Source organism: Octopus sinensis, linkage group LG4, assembly GCF_006345805.1.
Source record: "Octopus sinensis linkage group LG4, ASM634580v1, whole genome shotgun sequence".
Taxonomy (NCBI): Eukaryota; Metazoa; Mollusca; class Cephalopoda; order Octopoda; family Octopodidae; genus Octopus; species Octopus sinensis.
In genome coordinates, this window is record NC_043000.1 from 76878491 (window position 1) to 76900471 (window position 21981).

The following is a 21981-nucleotide window of genomic DNA, read 5'->3' on the forward strand; positions in this document are numbered from 1 at the left end:
GTAAAAAACACCCACTACACTCACGGAGTGGTTGGCGTTAGGAAGGGCATCCAGCTGTAGAAACACTGCAAAATCAGACTAGAGCCTGGTGCAGCCTCCATGCTTGCCAGATCCCGGTCGAACCATCCAACCGATGCTAGCATGGAAAACGGACGTTAAATGATGATGATGTGTGTGTGTGTGTATATGTTTGTGTGTCTGTGTTTGTCCCTCCCCCCCTCCCAACATCGCTTGACAACTGATGCTGGTGTGTTTACGTTCCCGTAACTTAGTGGTTCGGCAAAAGAGACTGATGGAATAAGTACTAGGCTTGCAAAGAATAAGTCCTGGGGTCGATTTGCTCAACTAAAGGCGGTGCTCCAGCATGGCCACAGTCACATGACTGAAACAAGTAAAAGAGTAAAGAGAGTTAATCGATGGTAGTCAATTGTTGTTGATTCTCCATTTTCTGCTTCATCTAAATTTGATTCCTGATAAACTCTTATTTATTTTTATTATTACCTGTATCCTATGAGCATAATATGCTTGCATATGTATGCCCAGGGTTAACATCGGTAATTTATACTGGTAGTAAAATGGATATTCTTATCCCTTAGACAGTTATTTCAACCACTATCTCTAATATATATATATATATATATATATAATATATATATATACTAGCAGTATTGCCCGGCTCGTGCGTTCTATGCTTGCACGAATTAAGCTAAACTTGGGTGAAGTTCAATCAAAATTCAATTATTTTGGTTTTAAAATCAAGCATTTAATGCCCTCTATTTTTGCGCTTATGTGTTCCATTTCCTCAATAGGAAGTACATAGAAGTGTTTCATAAATCTTTGTTGATCAAATAATTGCATTGTTGAATTATTCTTTTAGATCAGTATTTCTCATCGGGGATTTCAGGGGAGAGTTTCAGGGAGTTGCTGGCGATGTATCGTGATGATCAAAAATCTGGCCTGCTAAAATTTAGTTAAAGTGATTCAAACTGCAGACTCAACGCAAAATGGTCACATTTAATTCAAAGCGTTAAAAATGTTATGAAAACAATTGGTATATGTTCACAAAGTCCAAACGATTAATACGAAAAAACCCTCCAGGCTACATCCTGAAAATTCATTTCTTTGCCGAATTTCTACAATGTTTACGGCGATTCGTTTTTATATCTTGATATTTTATTTTTCATGCAATTTTCGCATGCTTGCACGCGTGGTGAACACAGTCCACGTCAAACAGCTGACTGAGTAAAGTTCACTATTCAATGCATGGGATAAGGCCTAAACAAACACATTATCGATTTTTTCACTTGCGAGATGAATTTCGGAACAGAAATAGCGCAGTTCAATATTCATTCGCCTAAACTTTAAGTGGCCCATTTTTGGTGGTTCTACGATTTGTTGGCTAGGAGGAGATGTGCCAGGAAGTTAAACGCACGAGTTGAGTTTTATATATATAGATATATTTTGGCAGTTTGAACAATACTATAAGGAAGTTCTGTAGCATAACATTTTGTCAATTGAATATTGTTATATTTTTGTCATTTTAGGTTGTTTGTGGTCAAGACCACACATTCTTTTTGACACAGTCTGGAGAGGTATACAGCTGTGGCTTAAGCTCAGATGGACAGACAGGTAACTATACAGGATATTTACATTTATATAAATTATTTATATGATTTATGTTTTTCAGATCTATCTTTGTATATAAACACAATATATTCATAAAGTACAGATGTATGGAAGATATGATGTAGCTAAATTTAAGGTAAAGTAAATAAAAAAGATGACACATCAGGAGGTGGGAAAGAGACCTGTGTACATTGTGAACCCATGATAGAAAATATCTGTGTTTTCTCCCTGTTATGTTAGCAACAGGTAAAACTTGTCTAATTTATAGTTGAGTGGTTAGCAATAGGTGGATAAACCAGATGTTTTGGCAGTCATCCAGGCTATGTAGGTCATCTGTATCTCATATTGTTCCATCCATCCACATTTGGTCATTTGTATCCCACACTCTTCTATCTACCTACTGCAAGGAATCTCTATACCATCCAATCACTATAGACCATCACTACTCTACGTCTTTATATTCTGACATACATATTCCTCAGTGAATGCTGTAATCAAACATTTGATATACTCACAATTCAAACACAAAACACCACCATGGTAATTAATATCAAACACATATAGTCACCACTACCACCACCATTATTACACATATACAGTTATCATAATTTTAGTTATCAGTACCTTACAGTTACAATAAAACCCACAATTATCATCACAAATACTTTAGCTTATAACTGCTGGAAGTACCACTGCTAACACTATAGACATATGTTTTAGAAATCTCTTGTCTGTTTCTGTTTGTCTTTAGGTTTGGGTCATTACAAGAATGTGTCACAAGCAACACAAGTGAAAGGTGATATTGAAGGTGTCAACATCAAACAGATAGCATGTTCTGGAGATTGTGTCCTAGCTTTATCAGGTAGGTGTGCCCAGTGTGGTTGTGTACTCTTATTGTTCTGGAGACTGTCCAGGTATTGTCAGGTAGGTGTGTCCAGGGTGGCTATGTACCTTATTGCTGTGGAGATTGTGTCCTAGCATTGTCAGGGTGGTGTATCCAGAGTGGCTGCATACTCTGTAGACTGCCCTAGTTTTGTCAGGTAAGTGTACTCTGGGTGGGTATGTGCCGTTATTATTCTGGAGATTGTCCTAGCATTGTCAGGTAGACAATGCTACAATATACAGCAGCTGTATATCTCTATTATTCTAGGAAGTGTGTACTAACTTGTAATTAATAGTCTATGATGTAAACTGGTGACTATGTAGTCTGTTTTATGACACTTAAATTATTAATTAAATGAAATATAAAGTTTATGAGTTGAAAAAAATGTGACTAAGATTGTTAAAATTACTATATAGAAACATTTTTAGTCTTGTAACTTGAACAGTTAACCTATAAATATAATTGCTTCCTGTCTTAACTCTTTAGCATTTAAACCAGTTGTATCTGGCCCAAATATTCTACTTGATTTATATTCGCACAGGCCAGATCCAACCTCTCACACCTACCCTGCAATGTCATTCTAAAAACAAACAATCTCCTTAAAAATCTCAGAGCAATGAGATAATACAGTATTAATTTTATAAAATGTGACTAAGTATTACACTTGACAAAGTAATCTGAATGCTAAAGATTTATATATATTTCTTGTTATTTCCCTTTTTTCTTTTCAGATGAAGGAGATGTATTTGGCTGGGGCAACTCTGAGTACAACCAGTTAGCATTGATTACTGATCACACCCAGGTGCATACACCAAAGCATTTTAAACTATCAGCATCTTTGGGCAAAATCACCCAAGTGGCATCTGGTGGGTCAATCTGTGGGTTTCTGAATGGTAAGAGGACATCTTATATAATAGTGTTTGCTGATTAGTGTTAATTGGGAATGGCTTTTTATGAATCTTAATAAATTCTTTGCTTTAATTCAGTGTTTCTCAGCCATTTTTTAATATATGGATACTTTTGATTCTTATTTTACTTGGGTGGACCCTCCTAGCATTCATCATCATCATCATCATTTAACGTCCGCTTTCCCTGCTAGCATGGGTTGGACGATTTTGACCGAGGGCTGGCGAACCAGTTGGCTCCACCAGGCTCCAATCTTGATTTGGCAGAGTTTCTACAGCTAGATGCCCTTCCTAACGCCAACCACTCCGAGAGTGTAGTGGGTGCTTTTTATGTGACAACGGCACGGGGGCCAGTCAGGCGGTACTGGCAATGACCTCGCTCGAATCCTTTTACACATGCCCCCGGCACAGGTGCCAGTAAGGCGACTTTGGTAACGATCACGCTTGAATGGTGCCCTTTTATGTGCCACTGGCACGGAAGCCAGTTGGCTGCTCGGGCAACGATCATGCTCAGATGGTGCTATTGGCACCCTACTATCACGGGCACAAGTGCCAGTAAGGCGATGCTGGTAACGATCACGCTCGAATGGTGCCCTTTGAGTGCCACTGGCACGGAAGCTGGTTAGCTGCTCTGTCAATGATCATGCTTGTATGGTGCTCTTTGCACCCTGCTAACAGGGATGCCAGTCATCAATTTTGATTTTGATTGATTTGATTTCACTTGCCTCAAGAGGTCTTCATGAGCAGAGTTTTAGTGTCCAAAGAAGGAAAAGGTACGCATAAGTGGGCTGGTTACGCCCCTGGCATAGGCCATGAGATTATGGTTTCATTTGGCTTGCCGGGTCTTCTCATGCACGGCATATTTCCAAAGGTCTCGGTCACTAGTCATTTCCTTGGTGAGGCCTAAAGTTTGAAGGTCGTGCTTCACCACTTCATCCCAGGTCTTTCTGGGTCTACCTCTTCCACAGGTTCCCTCAACTGCTAGGGCGTGGCACTTTTTCACACAGCTGTCCTCGTCCATTCTTGCCACATGACCATACCAGCGCAGTCGTCTCTCTTGCACACCACATCTGATGCTTCTTAGGTCCAACTTTCCTCTCAAGGTACTTACACTCTGTCGAGTATGCACACTAATATTACACATCCCATCGAATCATACTGGCTTCATTCCTTGTGAGCTTACGCATGTCCTCAGCAGTCACAGCCCATGTTTCACTGCCATGTAGCATGGCTGTTCGTACACAAGCGTCATACAGTCTATCTTTTACTCTGAGTGAGAGGCCCTTTGTCGCCAGCAGAGGTAAGAGCTCTCTGAACTTTGCCCAAGCTATTCTTATTCTAGCAGTTACACTTTCAGCGCACCCACCTCCACTATTGACTTGGTCCTCTAGGTAACGGAAGCTATCAACTACTTCTAGTTTTTCTCCCTGGAATGTGGCGGAAGTTGGTCTCTGCGTATTTTCAGTGTTTATTGCTCCCGAGCATCTGCCACATACAAAATCTTTCTTCCCAGTTAGCCTCCCTTTGATATTACTGCACCTCTTATGTGTCCATAGCTTACACAGGGTACATCTTATAGAGTTTCTACCTACGCCTTTTCTACAGATCGAGCAGGGCCATCTACCTGAAGGGATCATATCTTTATTGCTACATTTGCTACCAGGACTGCTAGGAATTGTATAAAAATGATTATTAAAATAATTTGCATATTGTAGAAGTATGACCAATCTATTGGAGATAAATTTTAACAACAAAATCCTATGTGGACCCCAGTTGAGAATCACTGCTTTAATCAATGAGTTGAATATTTCACTATGGTCAACCGCATCACTTATGCCTTCCCTTTATACTTTTTTCAGTTGTACATATATTGTTTAAGTTTTTTTTATAATTGAAGCTGTTTGTAATAAATCTATTGAATAGGATCTTTCAAACCTAACAATCATGTTAACATCCTATAATGAAACTATCTTGTCTTAAATGAGCATATCTTTATTACTACATTTGCTACCAGGACTGCAAGAATAATAAAAGATTGTATCCTATGTACTGGAACTTGGGTAAATCACAAAGATTAATTTCTTTCCATTTATCTCTTGTATCTTATTCCATTGATCTCATATGTCTTATTCAATTATCTCTCATCCCACCCTCAGTTTCCTTCCTACCACCAACTTCCCATCCTCAATTTTCCTCCTACTACCAACCTTCGACCCTCAACTTCTCTCCTATCACCAACCTCCTCTTCCCAATTTCTTTCCTGCCGCCAATCTCCTCTCAGCTTATCTCACACTGCCAATCTCCTACCATCAGTTCGCTCCCGCCAGCTTACTCTTATTTACTACATCAGTATTGTAGTAATTTCGTATGAGATTACATTATTAAAATTGATTTAAGGACTCAGATGAACTAATGGCATGAATTAGATGATGATAAAGATCGATGTATCTACACTTTTTCCGTTATACCACAGTATGTAAAAAAAAATTTCACTCAAATTTCACATTTTCAGGAAGAAGAAGACCGAATAAAAACTAACTCAAAATGAAGGAGAGATAATTTAAGAATTTCTTAAGTTATCTGCCCTTCTCTTTGTGTTACTAACAATTATCAAGTTTTTGACTTCTCCAACTAAATATGAAATTTCAATGAATTGTGTATGCAACATGCAGTATGTCACCTTTTGTTTTAAATGATATTGTGAGATGTTTTTGCCAAAGGAACAAGGGATTTAAATCAATTATGATTTATCTGGAAATTGAAACTGAATTACTACATTACCACATTTGTTGCTTACTTACCTCTACTTATAACTGCTACTCTTCTAAATACTACTATTGTGTCTTTCACAGGTACTTTCCTGTACTTCACAACACACTCACTGTTCTGAGCACCCTTATTTTTTTTTCTTATCTATGACAAGTTCTTCCCTCTATTTCACAACACTCCCCCTTTAACATCTCAATGATGGTGAAACCCATAACCTATAGGGTTGTAGGAGCTCCACTGTAGTGTGTATCTTGGGCTGGTCACTGTAGTGTATCTAAAACAGATCAGTGTAGTGTAACTGTGTGTGAAGAAATACAAACTACAGACCTATCAGCTGGTATTCTGCCATCTATCAATTTAAACAGCTGACAATCTCATAATCATTATTATAGCTTTTTTTATGACCACTACTTCTCATGTGCATTGATTAGACAAATCTGTTTCAATGTGGTATTTCTCCAGATGTTTGGTTCTTCATTATTTTTTGTGAGGTCTCAACATTCTGAGATCAGACATCTCCCTTCACTCTTCATTTGTTTTCCTCTTCCATATCCATTAATACTCACTTCAGCCATCTGGATGAAATTTAGGCTCACTCTAAGACCTAATTAAATATTTTGTAATTATTCAGCTTTGTACGTTTTTATCCCTGCCAGACAGGATTACAGATTTGTTTTTTAACATTAAAAAAAAATTTCTGTTATTTTCTTTTTGCACTTAAAGCCTCTGGTGAAGTTTTTACATGGGGTTTTGGTATATTAGGGCGAGGTCCTAAAGTCCAGTCTTCTACAGTACCTACCAAACTTCCTACTCCACTGTTTGGTGCTAATGAACTTGATCCTGCTAAGACTGTTGTTTCCCTCAAATGTGGAATTTACCATTTTGCTGCTCTTACCAGTAAGTACAATGTTTTTCTCTGCCTCGTTTTCAAGACAACATTAACCATGTCCATCTCAGAAGTATCACAATGTCAGTGAAGGTTAAGAGTTGAACCCTTTCATCTGGACCAAACTAATAACAAAAATGTCTTTAGTGATGTCTACAGCACACATATAGTAAATAATTATAGTACTGTAGATATTGTCTATATATTAAGAAAAGAAATTTTCTCTGAGAGTTTATAAAAATATTTTTTCTGTTTTTACTTATTTTTTTCTTTATGACTAAATGACTGTAGTAGTGGCACTAAATGTCTATGGTACAAATATATTATTCCTGTAGTATTGATGTACTGTATATCTGTAGTACTAACATACTATGTGTCTGTAGTACAGACATATTAGATATCTATAGTACTGGTATTCTATTTGTCTATAATAGATTCTCATTATTTAACATTACCTTTATTGACAGATGTATTGAAGAAGTTAGCTGTCTGTCTGTTTGTTAGTTGTACTGGTGTCTTTACATTGGGAGTTTAGTCTGTTTGGGCAAATTCTGTGAACTTCTATAAACCCTAACCAATTCTGCTGTTCATAGAGTAGCAACTTGACTATAGTCAACTTGCTATTGAAGCATCAAGTTTTAAGTGAGGTTTGGTAGATGGAAACTTGTGTGGAAGCCTATAAGAGGAACCATTTTTTTTGAAGGGTGGTAGACTTTACCTGTCACCTGTTTATCATGAGCCTTGGCCCTTGGGTGGAACCCACTATGTTACACAAGTATTCAGGTCAGATCTCTTGTGTGATGTAACTTCATTCTTTCTCTGACCACTCCTGAAGGTCCCAAGGAAGGTAATGGGTGCTGCTGCCTTTCATCCTTTGACTAAATCATAAAAAGAAAAAGAATACATATCTGCAAGGATATATAGACTTATGAGAATGTACTTGCAGGACTGTGCCCCACCTCCACACTGTCTGCCCCATGAAGCATATCCCCCACATTCCATCCTTTAATACTCACCACTTCTCTTTCTATGATACTACTCAGCGACTGTAATCACCTGAGAACAGAATAGAGCCATGCTACATACCTCCCCCCAACCATCAAACCACTTCCATTTCATATTATTTTCCCTGGCCACTGTTTCCACCAGTCCCCTCCTTTCTGTGTCTCCAGCCACTGTTCTCTTTCCTCTACAAAACTCCATCCTTAACATCTCTCTTATCTGCTATCACTTTCAATACCCTCACATATCTATCATATCTCTACTGAGCTGCTCCTTTATCTCTCACTCTCACCATCACTTGCTACAGTCATCTCTCCACACACTCCTCTATCACCCCTTGCTCACTCACTCTGTCTAATCCTCTGAATCACTTCACTTATATTCACCTCAATGCTGTACCTTGAGGGTGTGTCCCGGTACATCACCACCACCAACTCTCTCTCTCTGTCCCTATCTTTCTCTCTAACTCTCTTTTTCCCTTTTTTCCCAACTGGAGTTGCCCTGTGTCTCCTCAACAGCAAAACACCTATCTCTATCCCTCTATAATATTCAACCTCTCATCAACTGGCACAAAGTCACCTTCCTTACTACTCCCTTTCCCACTTGAGAGGTCTTTGTCTTGTAAGTTACTCAGTGACCCCACTGGTGTGCATTCCATATGAAAAGTACCCAGTTCTGTCTGTAAAGTGATTGGTGTTTAGAAGGGCATCCAACCATAGAGACCATGCTAAAGCAGATAATAGATCTTGGTGCAGTTGTCTGGATTGCTAGCTCCCATCAAACTGCCCAGTGTGAACTTTACATGGTTTTACAGGTGCTTTTTTGTGACCCTGAATGTGTGCTTTTCTACATGGTACTGGAATGGGTGCTTTTACAGGGCTGCAGCATCTGCAACTTCACAGGACAAAGACTCTCGGCTGACAGAGAATGTATAGATGGCCACGATTTTACTTAGCTTAATGTGTCTTCTGAAGCGTAGCAAATTGCCAGAAGTATTGGTCGTTTGTAATCTCATTGAGGCCTAGCATCTGAAGATCCTTTCTCAGCACTTTGTCCTATGTCTTCCTGAATCTACCCCTTCCACATATTCTCTCCACAGTTAGAGATCAGCACTTCTTGATGCAGCTGTCCTCATCCATATGCACCACATGACCTTACCAGTGCTGTCTTTTCTCTTGCACACTACATCTGATGCCTCATACCCAATTTTTCCTTTACACTCTGTCATACATGCATACTAACATTACCTATCCAGCAGAGCATGCTGGTTTCATTTCTTTGAAGTCTTTGCATGACCTCAGTAGTCACAGCCCATGTTTCACTACCGTATAGCATAGCTGTTTGTACACTGGCACCATACAATCTGCCTTTCACTCTGAGAAAGTGGCCCATTGTTACCAACAAAGATAGCAGCTCTCTGTACTTTGTCCAGCCTGTTCTTATTCTAGCAACTATGCTTTTAGAGCTTCCTCCTCCATTGCTAACTTGGTCACCTTGGTAACACAAACTACTACTTCTAAGGATCCCCTGGATATTGGAGAGATTCTATTTTCTGCACATTTCTAGTATTTATTGTACCTGCACATCTTCCACGTACAAAGACTACTTTCTCTGTTAACCTCCTGTAATACCACTGCATCTCTTATGTATGCCATGTTTATGATTAGAAATGTACTGCTGTGTATTAGTGAAATTTATCCTTGAAATGAGGGTGTTGGAGCTTGAAGAATCTACAGTTCAAAACTCAACCAAAAGTGCTTTATTTGAATAAAGAAGCTGCTTTGCTTACTGCAATATTAAAGAGATTGTCATATGGAAAACACTTTACTGACAACATGATTGTAAAATCTGTTTGGTTTCTTGATCAATGTCACTTCAAAAGAGTCACTGTATAGACATCATGTAATGACTAAATCATCTCAACATAATGTTGGACTATCACAATACTGAATGAGAATGAAAATAAAGCCAGAAGGATTTGATTCAGAATTTCTTGTTGGTAATGAATATCCTTCCTGACACCAACCCTTTGAGAAGACTGGCTTAATTTTAAAGTATCTCACTTCTCAACCCTTTACAACTCAAACTGAGACAGTAAGCTGCTATTTTTCACCTACTTCCTTGATTTGATTGTAGTACCTTTTTGGTATATAGGAGCTGACCATTGCACATATGACCTATGTATGAGTCATTACACTGACACAGTATTGTGTCTTATTTAAAGCTTTATTGCAGTGTTTATGTTTAGATTTGAAACTGCTATACAACAGAAAGGGTAAAGAGTAAAGACCCCCTTTGGTCATGAATGACCATGGGATTGCATCTGGAAAGTTCCTGGAAGACCAGCAGTTGTCTAAGGGGAAAAACAAGGGCTGATAGAGCTTGGCACCAGTTATGTGACAACACATTTCTACAGCTGAGTGAACTGGAGCAATGTGAAATAAAGTGTCTTTATTCCCAGTTTGACCTGGGAATCAGACTCACTACCTCATGATTGTGAGACCGATGCTCTAACCACTGAGCCATGCACCTTCATCTGAAAATGTTTTTTACTTTGTACTTTTCAGACCGTGGTGACCTCTATACCTGGGGAAAAAACAAGCAAGGATACCTTGGACTTGGAGACAGAAATGATCAATTCTTTCCACTGAGGGTAAATTTTATTTTTGTTTATTATTTCCACAAGAAAATTTGTGCTTATTGCAAAATTTTCTTCTTTTTTCTTATTTGGATGTGACGTTGTATGGTAAGTTAGCTGTCATTCTGATTTCATTGCTGTTGATCAGTTTCCAGTATTTCTCAAGTCTGTATGTACATACTAAGAATGGTTTGACTGAGGACTAAATTTCAGGGGTGTATAGTTGTAAATGTATTTCAGTTGTAGTTCTGATGAATAATTTCTTTATTTTGGACAGTGTTCCTTCTAATCTTTGTTGTAGGTGTGCACAGAAATGTGCTTGTATGCTAATTTTGTCTTTCTTTGGAAAGTATGTACTCTTCCAATTAAGTAATCATTGTTCAAATGCCATATTGACTACCTCAGCAAAAGCACATCTTTTTAAAGTGTGTTTTAGATACATTATAATGTAATTAATTTCTTTGATTAAAAAAAATTGATCTCATCTTAAACACATTGTAGGTTAGACATGGCCTGGGCCTATACTGGCTGAAACCTATCAAAGTTGTCAAAGTTATGCATATTTTTTCCATTATGTGTTAGTTGTAAGATGTGTGTGCATGCACATGTACACAGCTTAGAGCCTTGGTTCACAAACTTTTTCAAAATTTTCATCCTACGGACCCCCGCCTATTATTTTGAGGCTTTACAGACCCCCAACCCTGCCCCAAACCGAAAAAATTAGAGAAGACAAACAAAGCAAAATGACCTTGTGTAAAATAATTTTTCATGAGATAAAATTTTACTGATAAAATAAAAAAAATTCAGTGAGAGGGGTGAACTTGTTTGGTCTGTAATATGTCCTCAATATTAGGCTGCGTTTTTTGATAATGTGACCCTTATGTCATGCGCAACATCCATTTTATTGCAAGACATTGTTTTAATTGCGAGTAAAGTTGCAAAAGCCGTCTCACATTCACACGTTATTGGAAATGGAACGATGAATTTGAAGGCCAATTTGGCAACATCTGGATAGGACTGTGCCATTTCAATCCAGAACTAACTGCAGCACATGTTATGGAAGGTGTCTTTTGCACCTCCATCATTCAGCAAGTTGATGAACTGTTTTTGAATGATGTAATCTTCTGACAGAAGGTCAACAACAGAGATTGCAAAGGGATTGGTGATGAAATGATGAACTTCTTTGAAGTTTTGTGGGTCGGGAAGGTATCTTTGAATTTCAGTGTGAAGAATTAAGACATGCTGTTTCATTATGTTGAGGATGTCAGCATCAACTTGAAGGCCATCTTCATCAAGGAAAGTATTGAAGTTTGGAAATGGTGCAAAATTCTCACATTTCAATTTAGAATGCCACAAATGGAGCTTTATTTTAAATGCAATCATTTTTTCATGACAGTTGACAATGGTGATATCCTTTTCTTGTAATGCTAAGTTAACAGAATTAACTGATTCAAAAATGTCGACCAAAAAGGAGAGACATATAAGGAACCGAATATTGGAGAATTGTCTGTGCAGTTCTTTTTTAGCACCACCAAGAAATTCGTGTGTGTCATTTCATAGAATGACGACTCTTTTCAGTACTCTCCCTTCGGATAACCACCTCAGTAAAAGCGTTTCAAAGAGTACAATAAAAGCATTTCAAAATTTGAGCCATTCTCCTTGCACAAGTCAGCAAAATGATGCAAGTTTAGAAAATTAGCTTTGATAAAATTTACCTCTTTGATCACATCATTCAAAACATTCTTCAAATAGTCAGGCATTATTTTAACCATTAATGCTTGGCAATGAAGTGTACAATGCATACCAATTGCATTAGGAGACTTCTCCGTCACTATTGCCTAAAAGCCAGAGTGGCAACCAAGCATTGCTGGAGTACTGTCGGTGCACATGCCAACATGCTCCCAGTTTATGCCATGCATGTTAAAGAATTGATCCACTTTCTGGAATATATTGTTTGCAGTGGTTCGGGTGTTGAGGGGTTTTGCAAAAAAGGAATTCATCTTCCAGGCGTTTGTTATGCATGTAATGTACATAAACATAAATCTGCTACATCAGTGGTTTCATCAACTTGGAAGGTGACATAGTTAAACATTGATGTTTTTATATTTGAGATGGCCTGAGACAAAATATTATCTGACATCTCAGCGATTTGTTGACTGACTGTGTTGTTGGAAAGTGAAACATGTTTAAGCTTCTGTAGTTTGGATGTTCTGAGCACGAGTGAGATTATATCTTTGCAGCAAGGAAGAATTAACAGCTCTACAATCTTATGAGGGTTTTTTGCAGCAGCAATTTTCTTTAAAACCTCATAGGAGGCTATCAGACAAGGTGCAATGTCCTGCATACACATTCCTGTGTCATCAAGCCTGGATTTGACCAAACTGTCAGTTTGGTGTCTGAAAAATTCCTCATCTTTGTTGACTGCATTGGGATGTTTCATTTCCGAATGCCTCTTTAGCCTACTGGGCTTCAGCAAAGAAGCTGCCAATACCTCAGCACAGCACAGAACACACTGTAGTTTTTCTACTCCACCAGCAGTAAGGGCAGTGATGATTCGTCGTATCTCCTTTTCTTTGTAAAAGACATTTTACAAATAAATATAATAACTATGTAAATGTTGCGCATAAATGCACAGAATTTTGTACTATTTCACTCTGTTACTTTTATCAGTATAAATAAAATATATATAAATAAGATATGTTTCAAAGCATGGTAAGTCCTTATTCATGCAGAAGTTACTTCGAAACTGGTTAATTGTGTTTTACTTCAATATCCTCATTTTAGTTATTAAGTTGGACTTAGGTCAAATTTTTTACCATTGTACCTACTTAAAAAAAGTTCAACTAAAAGTCACTAGGTACCAAAGTACCTAGTGACTTTTAGTTGTAGAATGAACGTCTTAATTCTGACAGTGCTACTATTGGCTTATTAGGTCCCTACTTTGCTTAATACAAACATAAAAAGTAAAATTAATAATGGACTTACGATGATAAATTTGTTAAAAATATAGGCATTCGTTAATAATGGTGGAAACAAATCGCGACCTCTCCATAAACCACTCTTGCATACTATGTCATCAATGAGCCGGTGTTACGGCTGATGTAACAGCCCAGAATATACCCCTGTCCAGGCTATACCCCATGCTTGTGGATAAATAACACAGATGTATCTCACTTATAAAAGCTGCCTCAGAACATATATATAAAATTTGATATCAATTGAAGAATTAAAAGTTACATGTAAATTTCGATTTAATCATAGTAATTTAGAACTATCAAATGCAAATATTCAATGTACCAATATAAACCTAATGTATAGGTAGATTGGAGAAAAATTGATGACTTGTGCATGCTGTGCAGTGCACCTGTACTATGAGTCCTAGAATAGACTTGAACAAATGTGGCCATTCGTGTTGGATTCATATTGGTACGTTTTAAAGTATTTTGCATTTGATAATTCTAAATTGCTATCTTTAAATTGAAATTTACATGTAACTTTTAATTCTTCATTGAGTGATATCAAATTTTATAAGGTACATCTGTGTTATTTGTCTGCAAGCATGGGGTATAGTCTAGGCAGAGGTATATTCTGAGCTGTTACACTGCCAATTTTCAATCCTGTTTTGACTTGTTGCACCCATACTCCCGCACCAATTGATAAAGCCGAAGAGAAACTCCTACATTCAAGTACGTGTGAGTACGCCCTGTGCGCATCGAGTCAAATGCATTCTATCTGTAATGTTTTTTTAAACACATAAATTAGGGATTCTGTGTAGTGCGTGCATGTTCAATGGTTCCAGTTTTAGCTAAAACTGGAAACCCTCGAATTTTGAGCATTAAAAATCTGAAAATTGGCGATCGCTTCGCGGATCCCAGTTTAGGAACCAAAGGCTTAGAGGAAACATTACTTCAAGTAAAATGTTCACTACATCTTCAAGAGTTATTTCCCCTAGTTTCCTTCTCACAGATTTCAGTCATACGCAGTTGTTTGACCTAGTGTAAATAGTAGCCCTCAAATTACACAGCCTACCATCTTAAATAAATATATATAGGCGTCTGGTAAGAAGCTTGCTTTCCAACCACATGGTTCTGGGTTCAGTCCCACTGCGTGCAACCTTGGGCAAGTGTCTTCTGCTATAGTCTTGGGCCGACCAAAGCTTTGTGAGTAAATTTGGTAGACGGAAACTGAAAGAAGACCGTCGTGTATGTATATATGTATTTATGTGTGTGTCTCTTTGTGCCTGTGTTTGTCTCCCCCACTATCGCTTGTCAACCGATGTTGGTGTGTTTATGTCCCCGAAACCTAGCGGTTCGGCAAAAGAGGTCGATAGAATAAGTACTAGGCTTACAAAGAATAAGTCCTTGGGTCGATTTCTTCGACTAAAGGCGATGCTCCAGCATTGCCACAGTCAAATGTTTGAAACGTGTGAAAGAGTAAATCAAAAATACATTGTTTTTCATGTCTTCTACAACTTAACTAAGTTATTTCCCCTAGTTCCCTTCTAAAAGATTTTAGTCAGTATGCATTACTTGACCTGGTATACGTTCAAACTACATCCCATCATCTTATAAAAATGTATAGATAAAGAATACATCGTTTCATGGAGTCTTCTATACACCATATCTAAACCCAAGATGAGGTGGTACCAGCTGGAATACTTTGGATAATAGGTCTGCTCAATATATGCTGATCTCCACCTTTTTGTCATAGTAACTATGCACTTGTTGTAAAGGGGCAGAATTAGTATATTTTCTTAGTCGTTGAAGGAGATTTGAGCTTTTGTCAAGTACCAATATCCACACGATTCTACAATACTATCACTCCTCTTTTCAATACCATCACACATTATTGTATCATCACCTGACACTCCAATACCATCATTCCACTCCTGTGTTATCACTCCACTCTCCAGCACTGTCACTCCATTCTCCACTGGTACCACTTTTCATACAGCTGTAATTGGGAATATAGTATAATCTATATGTAAGTTAAACTGAAACATTCAGGGTGCAATGTAGGCTATTTTCCTAACAAGTGCAGTATAATAATATTTTAGAGAGAGTATTTGAAAAGAATGACCTTCATTTCATTGGGCTGTTGTTATTTTACACTCTACTCTGGTACGTTACATTGTTTTAGAGGCAGTATTAAAATGTGAGGGGTGTTGAAAAGTTCCTGGCTTTGAGCAAAAGAAAATACAGGCGGATCAGTTATTTATGATTTTATTGAACATATTCTCCCCTCAGATTTATTCACTTATTGCAGTGGTCCTTCAGTTTTGCTAAGCTCTGTAAAAGAACTTAGAAGATTGGGCTTCCAACCAGGCCTTTTGCAACACTCTTAAAGCCTGGAACTTTTTAGCACCCCTTTGTACATAATCATGTCGGTTATCTGGTACTTTATTCTCTTGCAAAAATATACACCTGTTTTTTGTTTAAGAACAGTGACTGAATAGTAGGTTTCATGGTTCACTGATTTTACATAAATATTAAAAATAATAAATACTCTAACAAATGGAAAAATTGCCAGTCATGCAAGTAAAGAAATTTGAATGTAAAACAACAAAGAGGCCTTTACATGTTTACTTGGTTTGTTAGAAATAGTACCTAAATCTCCCTGAAACCATTCTTTCCTGTCTTAAAGAAAAAAGGACATGTTAGATAATGTAATCTGAATAACAGTGAAAATAGTTATGACTGGAACACCTTGAATCATAGATTCAACTTAATTACAGTTGACTTATGGCTAAAGAACAGTAACAACAACTATTACAGTAATGTCAGATTTAAAATGTGAAAAATAGAAACTGCATATTTTATGATTGAAGTAAAACCTTTTCTGTTTCCATTGCAGGTGTCGATGCCAGTGGAGGTGATTAATGTATGGTGTGGTGTTGATCACATGGTTGCTCACTGTCGAGCATTCTCATGACCTGTCCCATGAATCTGGTTAATTACTGTATTAATGTTTATACTCTGCATATTGTAGCTGTTATTTGTTCATTACTTTTCCCTATTTTGGTTGTCACTGATGCAATTTTGGCTCTTGATATTTGTGATCTGTAGCAGTATCCATTTAGTGTAATTCTGTCCCTTAATGTCTATGATGTCTAGCAGTGTAGTTCTGTCTACTTCTGACTAAGCTCAGTATGGAGCTAATTACTGCAAGAATATTTTAAGTTTTCATTCAATTCACTTCACATTTTCTTTATAAATAGTTTATTTGCCATGACTGGGTTGAATAGGTTGTGGTGTGTTCAGCTTGTGACATTGTGTTAGTTAGCCATGTTGACTTTGTGTCTATTGCATTTATGATATAACACTACTATGTGACATCCAGTAGGTTATGTAATAACTATATAACATTGTGTTACATTGATGGCCATGTAACATTGTAAACATTGTCTTAAGGTATATTACACTGTCACACATTTTCATATATAACTGTTAAAATGTTCAAAGCTAAGTCTTTTCAGATGAACATCAGCTACATCAAAACAGCTCCTTGTTGTGATGGTAGAACAATGTTGTACATTGATGTATTTTGTTGAAGAACAAACACTACAAGATGGTGCTAACAAAACTTAAACTCATAACCTCAGGTTCCTAATGTTGCTCTTTAATCAATTATTTGTATTAATCCTGTTGTTGTATAACTACTTGTTATTTTGTCTATATTTTAGTCTGTGTACACTGCAGTGTAGTGGTATACTCTCAGTGAATAGAGTTTAGGGCCATGTTCAGTTTCTAATTGTAGCTATTTCTCTTAACGTCTTACTTTGTTTAAAACATATCACACATCTTCCCCTCCACAGCCAAGGACCTATAATGTGGATTGATAGTGAGATCGAATTTGACAAAGATCTTAATTACTATTCTGAGAAAGAATGAGATGAATTCTAGCCTGTCATAGATTCAGTCCCAAATATTCTGTTTGACCTATTATCTACTCCAGGCATTCTTTATTTGTAATTGAAATTTACCACATTAAATCAAGTGTACTCTAATAAAACTTCATGGAAAATAAAAATTAAATATACAGAAAATTACATTTATTTCGAAAACTTAATCTATATCATATGCCATAAAGGAGCAAGAGGGGATTAAATGTCATTAAATATATCTATGTAAATTTTATTCTATCAACAGTCCTGGTCAGTCTAAAATAAATAGTAAAATTTAATCTCATTTCATAAAAATATAACATTAATGTTAGTTTTCAATGCTTCATTGTGGTTATCAACTTTTCTCAATCAAATTGAACATCTAACTCTCATTCACTGTGATGTTTACTTTCTGTCTCACTTTTTAAATCTGTTCACTTGCTATAAATCTTAGCAAGAAATTATGAACTAATATTTCAATGATTTAAAGAAATTTAAAACATTGAAATAAATATAAGATGGAATAAAAAAAGATATTTTTTCACGCAAAATCCTGATTTCTAGAAAACTAAGTTCCCCATCTCTGATAGAAAGACATCCAACTTCAAAAGAACCTGTCTTAACAATTGAAGAAAATGTATAAAGTTGTTCAACCATTCAATTCTAAGCCTGTTCATAAATGTAAATATATTTAACAAAAAAATTGTTCTAAATTGAAGAAAGAAGGGAACTTTGCTAAGTTTTCTGAAAATGTATTTTAGAATAAATATAGTAATATATAAATTGTACTTTGTTTTGTTGTTTTTTACCATTGTAAAATAATAAAATCACAGAGAATTATTAGAGAGAAACTGGTGATAGTTGTAGAAGTGATGAAAACTTTGTTACATTAAACATTATTTACCAAAGAACAAATGTGATACCAGTATCTCCATTCTATTTCTTGTTATATGATACTTTGCAATTAAAGACTTCCTGGATTTTTAGTTAGTATAAAACATTTTCTTGAAATGAAGCACTCTTTTTTCTATATGCTCTGTTCTCCAGTATTCATAGGAATGTTGACAAATAGCCACCTGGATTCTTAATTCCCTTTCATTTACCATATAGCTATACTATAATAATACTGTTTATTAATTAGTTTGGAGTATGTCACTGTCTAGAAATTCTTAAAAATTCTAAATTTTTTTTATCATCAAAACATGGTTTCCAAGTTTCTTTTAATATTGAAGATTTCAACTCCAGAAATAGGGGTTTTTCTAACTCTGAGATAGCATTCCCTCTTTGTCTTTTCTCTCTCATTCACGCCATGACATTACTGTCTACAGTCATATTAATAAAAACACTTCTCCAAATTACAAGTTTAATTCAGCATCAACCAAATTATGTTGATTCCAGTATGAAAAGAAATGCACATACTTCTCACTCTCTAATGACACTGTATGTACAGGCAGAATGAAATGTTTTCCTTGGAGCTATATTTACTGTATTATATAGCATATGTCAGAGCCTGTAGTCTTCATAGCATCACACCTAGTATATAAAGTTTCAAACCCCTGGAAAATTGTCTCACACCAAAATACTAACTTTTAATTAATGAAATATATGCTAAATTTCATACATTAAATTAGAATTTCTACAATAACTTTGACAATATATTCAATACGCTTAAAATATGCATATATAGGAAGCTCTTATAAGTATCATCAAACAAATGAATGGGTATTACATCAAGTAGGTGAAAGATAACAACTCTTGAACATAGCTATCTATTATGGCCATATTTGAAGGAGCAGAAGTTTGGAAACTATTATGGAAAGAAGAGTAGAGGGTAGTAGATCAAAGAGCAGGCAAAGAATGCCATAGATAGACAATATTAAGAGCTGGTCGGACAATAGTGGCAAGGCAGCTAGAGAACTCATGCTTAATTGGGAAAACTTTCATTGTGTCATCAACGCACTGCAGGAGTACAGTACATGATGACAGTCACTACACATATTAAGAAAACTACTGCACTTAGCATCCCTAAACAGCATGTAATCCGAACACTCGCTATTAGTCTAGTACTGAGGATCTCCACTAACAAATATACATCAACATAACAAAAACAGTATCTCAAATTTGGCCTTTCTCTTCAGGGCCAGGAAATATTTCAGACTGTCTTCAGCTATTAGCCCTCTAAAAAACAAATAGCTATAAACTATAACATCAACTGGAGGATTTTTGAAGGATTATGGCCTTATAAAAAAAGAAGTGGCTTATGCATTGTGAAGAACAGTCTGATACTAAAAACAATTGCTTCAACAACAAAACAAAGTAACTGGACATGATGTTGTGTCCAGTTATGTTAAATATGTAGGTTTCTGAGGTAGTGAGTGCATTGAATCAAAGTTTTGGGACATATCCATATCTGCTTGTGTTATCTCCCCAGCCAACAATATTACATAACCTTTACTGAAGAACAGCTTTTATTTTAACCATGTATGTGGGATACAACTTTTTAAAGTTTATTCTTTTTGTTCACTGATAATCTTTCATTGTTAATCTTTTATTTATAGTTTGGAATAATAACCTAAGTCCTTTTTCACCACACCATCAAAATAAAGCAGTTGTTTTTTTTCTTAAAGCCACATTTTTGTAGTTGGTCAAATGATGGGAACCATATTGTAAATGACCAAAACATGATTGGATTGCAAATTGTTAACTCGAAGTTACTTTCAGCAACCAGTAATTGGTTTTAGTTTTATTACAGAAGTGTTGTATCCTTGTTTTAATGTTTGGTTTGTATTTTGATATTAATAAAACTTCTATTGACAATATTCAAATATTTTGTGGAATTCTATATAAATGGTAGGTTTGACATTTTTCCTTCTGGTTTTGTGTATTGTACTAACTACAATGGCTCTTACTTGCTCTAACTGCATACACACTTACTTCCCAAGGTCACTCAGTGACACCCATCATTCTCTTACCTCTAATGATTTCTATGACTCTTCACTACTCGGTCACACACTGTTACCAACATCTATCTGTAACACATATTTTTTGTTTTTTGCTAAATCGTGTAACTGCCATCAGTTTCTCTTTTTCATCACTGTCCTATTACTCCTTCCTCTTGTTCCAATCATGTTATTTCTTCTTTATGACCTTATGTCATCTTCTGCAATACACCATTTCTTTAGTGTTAAGTGGGAAAGCACTGAGAGGACCTGTTAATCTTGCTGAAAACATGGCAATCTGGAGGCCATGATTAGATGCATCCTGTACACTCTGAAAAGTGGTCGGAATTGTAATCTTAAAGAAAAAAAAGCACATTAACTCCTACATATACTGTGTTGCCACAGTATGCTATTGTAGCAAATTCTGATGTGAACAACCACTTTGTTGGACATATCCTGGAAGCAGGATACTTACACTTAAATCTCCATCAGTTATGCTGATTTTATCCAATGTCCTTACCAACAACAATCATGTAGCTGTCACTCTTTATATTACATGACCCTCTCTGTTACATCTCCCCTGCTCTTTCGCTCTAGCTCTCTTCTACTACTCTATCTTTCTTCTAGCACACTATTTGTATGAAGGATGATATGAATGCAATGACTGTTACCAACTCTGTCCCAGATGGCTATTCTACTCCATTTTCACCAACCATGGGTCTATTAGCCAGATGCCAACACATCTTCCCCGTTTCTTTACTTATACATCCTATCTGATGCCATGGAGACAGCATCAGTTTGTCACTGACAAACTTATCCCTATTTTCTATACCAGCCTGAAGGTCTGATGTAGTGTAGAGGACACCATTTGAGTCAACCATTATGATCCAACAAAGCTTATTCTGATAATCTGGGCTAGCTCTCTACAAATATCTCTACCATATCAACTCTCTGGCTACCCTGTAGCCTAGTATGCCGGCAACTACTTATAAGCAAGAAATTAACATAAGCACAAGGCAGGAGGGGTTAGTTAATTACATTTACCCTAATATTTGGCAGGTATTTTATTAACTCCAGAAGGATGAAAGGCAAACTTGACTGTGATAGGATTTGAACTCAGAATGTCAAAGGCCAGAAGAAATGCTACAATGCTTCAATTACTGCCATTTGCCACCTCAATAATAATAGTTTCAAATTTTGCCTCAAGGACAGCAATTTTGGGAAAGAGGAGGAGTCGATTACAGCAACCCCCAGTGTTCAACTGGTACTTATTTTATCAATCCTTGAAAGGATGAAAGGCAAAGCTGACCGTGGCAGAATTTGAACTCAAAACGGAGCAACAGGTGAAATACTGCTAAACATTTTGTCCAGTGTGCTAATGATTCTGCCAGCTTGCCGCCTTAATAATAATAATAGTCCTTTCTACTGAAATTTGTGGGAAGGGGGTCAC

General features: G+C 36.6%; 1 protein-coding gene across 4 annotated transcripts in view; it reads left to right on the top strand.

Annotated features, from left to right (window-relative positions):
- LOC115210670 (RCC1-like G exchanging factor-like protein) overlaps nucleotides 1–18381 on the top strand; it is a 59135-nt gene extending 40754 nt beyond the window's left edge. For all 4 annotated transcript variants that reach the window (XM_036502179.1, XM_029779331.2, XM_036502181.1 and 1 more), the window contains exons 8-13: nucleotides 1545–1629; nucleotides 2378–2488; nucleotides 3241–3402; nucleotides 6907–7080; nucleotides 10639–10724; nucleotides 16563–18381. In XM_036502179.1, coding sequence (XP_036358072.1) covers nucleotides 1545–1629; nucleotides 2378–2488; nucleotides 3241–3402; nucleotides 6907–7080; nucleotides 10639–10724; nucleotides 16563–16640 — 696 coding nt within the window. In that variant the 3' untranslated portion in view covers nucleotides 16641–18381. The remainder of the gene's footprint in view (nucleotides 1–1544; nucleotides 1630–2377; nucleotides 2489–3240; nucleotides 3403–6906; nucleotides 7081–10638; nucleotides 10725–16562) is intronic.
- Nucleotides 18382–21981: the final 3600 nt, after the last annotated feature.